Below are 4,662 nucleotides of genomic sequence, written 5' to 3'. Positions count from 1 at the left end.
GTTCTCTTCTCGCCCCCTCCTCTGGGTCCTCCCAGAGGTGTTCCATGAATTCCCGCCTGTATTGGTTTCCTGGGGCCATTTGACAAATTCCCACACACTCTGTGTCTTTAAAAAATGGAAATTTAATCTCTTAGTTCTTGAGACCAGAAATACATGTAGGGAGTAAAAATATCTTCTCCCTCTGCCCTTCTAAGTTGTTGGTGGAGACCTCAGATACAAAGAAAGATAGGGTGCCACATCTTGGGGAAACGTCCTACACCCCATCGTGTGTAATGGGTTCCATTGTGTAGAAATCCGGTTTTTGGTTGGGATTCACTCCCTCCAGAGGCTCTAGGAGAGAACCCATCTCTTTCTTCTCCGGGTGATGGGGTGCCAGCTGTCCTTGGTTGCATCACTGAGACCTATCTCCTGGTCACATGGCCTCATCCTGCTCTGTGTGTAGAAACTAACCTGCTATGTCTATCTTGGGGACTCTTATGACTGCATTCAGGGATCAACCCTAATAATCTAGGATGTTCTTCATGTGAAAATCCTTACCTTAATCCCATCAGCAAAGCCCCCTTTCCCTTACATGGGAACATATTGGGGTACCAGGGATTAAGACCTGGGTGTCTCTAGGTGGCCACCATTCAGCCCTCTGCACTGTCCATGTGACCTTTTCAATCCTGGAATGTCTCCAGACCTTGTTTGCTCTGCTCTTCCATGTCCCGATACATTAGTGGGTCACCTCGTGAGTGACCCATATTTTAGGGAGCAGGGCCTTGCTGTTCTGTGAAAGTTACTTCAAAGAGAGCTAAAGGAGCCTGTTGCTGTGGATCAGTGGTTGAGTGTCAACCCAGGAACCAAAAGGTCTCTGGTTTGATTCCAGGTCAGGACACATGCCAGGGTTGTGGGCTCCATCCCCATTAGAGGGCATGCAGAAGGCAGCCCAGTGATGATGTTTCTTTCTCATGATTGTTTCTCTCTCTCTCTCTCTCCCTCTCATTTCCTCTCTGAAATCAATCAAATAAAATAAAAACAGAAAATAACGAGACTTGGAGAAGATATGGAGAAAATGAAACTTCTACATTCCAAGGCTTTGCATATGCTTTTAAACACAGTATGGCAATTCCTCAAAACATTAAAAATAGAATTACCATAAGAACCCGTAATTTCATTTCTGGATATTTATGCAAAGGATTGAAAGCAGGAACTTTAGTGGATATGTATACATTTCTATTCATAGTAGCATTATTCACCATTAAGTGAAAATAGCCAAAGAACCCATCGACCAAGAAACAGACAAACTCAATGTGGTGTACACATACATGGGAATGTTATTCATCCTCAAAAAAAGAAGGGAATTCTGACTCATACTACAATGTGGGTTGAAGATACTATGCTAAGAGTAGCAAGTCAATCACAAAATGACACATGCTATCTGATACCACTTCCATGAAGTAAGTACTTAGACTAGCAATTTCAGAGACATGGGATGTAGAATGGCAGTTGCCAGCACCTGGGGGGATGAAAAGCTGTAATTTTCATGGGCACAGAGAGTCAGTTGGGAAAAATGACAAAAGATCTAGAAATGGATGGTGGTCATGGTCCCATAACAATGTGAATGTCCTTAATGCCACTGACCCAGACAATTATAAATGTTTTTGTTAAGTTTGTGTTACCACAGTTTTAAGGAAAAAAAGGTCACAGAATTAATCTGCCATTTCATGTAATAAGAAAAATAATGGTAGCTACCCACATGAAAACAAGCTTAACATCACTTGTTATTAGGAAATTACAGGTTAAAACCAGGATGAGATACAATGGAATACCACTTAGTAAGAATACATTACAAAGAACACATACATAGAACTTGGATCAATTTCACAAATATTATTATGAGAGAATATAGATACAAATCAGTGCTTTATAGGAATTCTCCTATAGACAGAATTAGTTCACCATGATTGAAGGTGAATCGGGGGCTGGAGGTGGCAGGGATGAACTACTTTTGGGGAAAGTCTCGGTGGTAGTGGGAATGCTCTACATTTTGATTATGGATCAATCCCATTTGTTCAAGTTCATAGAAATGCATATAAAGTGGCTTCATTTTATTTTGTGTAATTTATGAAGTTATTAAAAGAAATACGATTAGAATTCACAGAATCCTCCCTTCCATGAAAATGGTATAACTTTCTTTATGATAGACATCATTTGTAGTGGGTTTTCTCTTATATTCTTACAGTTTTTTTAACAGCTTAGAACAAGATATCATTTTACTTACGGAGATTCAATATCTTTTTCTTATTTTTTATTTAGATTTGAGAGAGAAAAGGTAAGTGTAAGAGAGAGAGAGAGGAGAGAGAAACATCGATTTGTTATTCCACTTTTTATGCATTTATTGATTGCTTCTTGGAGACTCATGTCTCATCCTCAGAAGACCTCAGAGGTCCTGGTCCTGCTCTGGTGCTGAACAGAAGCTCCTGAGATGGGAAAGGACAGAGTCAGGGCTCATGTCCCAACCTGGGATCTAACCCACAACTTTGCTGTATCGGGAAGACCTCTAAACAACCAAGCTACCCTGGCCAGGACAAAACTCAATTTCTTATCCACCAAATGAGGGCACAGAAGTCTCTCTGTATTAGTAAGACTGAAGGCCCATCTATCTAGATACTACTGTGTTAGAAAGATTTTACAAATATCTGGTGGCAAATGCTTTTATGTCACCAGGACCAAGAGTTTGCCAGATGTATATCCACACTCAGATGGAAAACTACATGAGCTGAACCGAATTTTTAATTGTAGCTGCATATTCCATTCATGTTTCCTAGAAATATTATGTCCTTGGAACCACATATTACTGTGAGAAGCATATTTTTGATCAACCTTACATATTTTTATTTTATGTAGAAATCAGAGCCCTTATAGTCCAACTTAGAATTTGAGGTGCCTTACCATTTTTTTAAATATATTTTATTGATTTTTTACAGAGAGGAAGGGAGAGAGATAGAGAGTTAGAAACATCGACGAGAGAGAAACATTGATCAGCTGCCTCCTGCACATCCCCTACTGGGGATGTGCCCGCAACCCAGGCACATGCCCTTGACCGGGATCGAACCTGGGACCCTTCAGTCCACAAGCTGACGCTCCATCCACTGGGCCAAACTGGTTTCGGCGGGACCCACTTCTTTACTTCTGCCCCACTCACATGAACATTACAAAATCCTACACCTTGTAGGACTGACCACAGCTTCTAGATGAGGCTGGGACCTCCAGTCAATGCAGCAGTGAACCAGCTCTCTGATGTAGACACCAGAGCTCAGAAAAGCCCCCAATGGGAGGACCTTAGGAGACTCCCGTGTGCCCTCCTCAGGTGTCCTCAGAGGTCCTGGTTCTGCTCTGGAGCTGCAGGGAAGACCCGAGATTGGACAGGACGCAGGGCTAGTTTTCTGTCTGTCCTGGGCTGTGGGGTGTCTGCGTGCTCTCTGCAGAGAGGGGAAGGGCTTGAGCTCTGAGGTTCCTCTTTCGTGAAAGGCCAAGATCTCATGCTCCTCCTCATCTTCCGTGGTCTCACCACATCTATCCCTACATATGGCTCCTGGTTCCCAGAAGGGGCTAATGCATTCCACAATGCTGCTGTGGTCACAAGCAACCAGACTCGTAAAGTGCAGGTGGAGACCCAGGGCCGATTCCACCTCCTCGGGGATCCCCAGGCCAACAACTGCTCCCTGGACATCAGAGACGCCAGGAGGACAGATGACGGATTATATTTTTTTCGAGTGGAGAGGGAACGTTCCCAAGCGTTTAAATATTCTTACACACAGAACATGCTCTCCGTGCGAGTGATGGGTAAGGAATGGGCTCCAGGAGAGGCCTTGAGAGAAGTTCACGGTGGCCCCTGGCAGGGCTGGGATGGGACCCCATCCTGGGAGGGGGTCGGGTTACAGTGTGTTGGGCTCAGAGGGAGGAGCTGGACCAACGCCCGAGGCTTCTCTGAGGGCTGCACCTGGGATCCTCCCTCCTGATCTCCTGTCTCCCCCTCCTCATCAGCCCTCAACCACACACCCCACATCCTCAACCCGGGGCCCCTGGAGAGCGGCCTCCCCAGGAACTTGACCTGCTCTGTGCCCTGGGCCTGTGAGCGGGGCACGCCCCCCATCTTCTCCTGGACGTCAACTGCCCAAAGCTCCCTGGGCCCCAGGACCCACCTCTCCTCTGTGCTCACCCTCACACCACGGCCCCAGGACCATGGCACCAACCTCACCTGTCAGGTGTATTTTCCTGCCGCTGGTGTGACCGTGGAAACAACCATCCAGCTCAACGTCACCTGTGAGTGCTGGGTCGGAACACCAGGTCACTGAGGGTGTGCAGAGCAGGAGGGCCAGGCTGGTGTGCTGGGTACTTTGTCCTGGGGGCCTGGCTGTGTAGGGGACCTCGAGGACACAAGCCCTGTCCCTCTTGCATTTCTGTGGTCTCTGGGGGTGGAGGGGGAATGCCTGAATGGTCCTTACTCCATCTCAGTCCACTGAAGAAGGAATTCCTCTCTTCCTGTCCTAGGTGCCACAGAGAACCCTTCACCAGGTGGTTGCCTAGGAGACAGTGCAGGTGGGAAGGAGCCTTCTGTCATGGGGCATTGACTGACATGGGTCTCTGTCTGGGTGATTCAGAGCTGGACTTCAGAGT

The 4,662-nt window shown here is 46.3% G+C and overlaps 1 protein-coding gene across 1 annotated transcript; it reads left to right on the top strand.

Annotated features, from left to right (window-relative positions):
- Window positions 1-3,524: 3,524 nt before the first annotated feature.
- On the top strand, window positions 3,525-4,308 carry LOC102768620 (sialic acid-binding Ig-like lectin 6; the record flags this gene model as incomplete). Its single annotated transcript, XM_006761455.1, has 2 exons — window positions 3,525-3,828; window positions 4,030-4,308. Coding segments are annotated over exons 1-2 (583 nt in total), but the record flags the coding sequence as incomplete, so codon positions are not given.
- Window positions 4,309-4,662: the final 354 nt, after the last annotated feature.

Source organism: Myotis davidii, unplaced genomic scaffold (assembly GCF_000327345.1).
Source record: "Myotis davidii unplaced genomic scaffold, ASM32734v1 scaffold1818, whole genome shotgun sequence".
NCBI lineage: Eukaryota > Metazoa > Chordata > Mammalia > Chiroptera > Vespertilionidae > Myotis > Myotis davidii.
The sequence above is the reverse complement of the archived record's forward strand: the minus strand, read 5'-3'. Positions and strand labels throughout refer to the sequence as shown.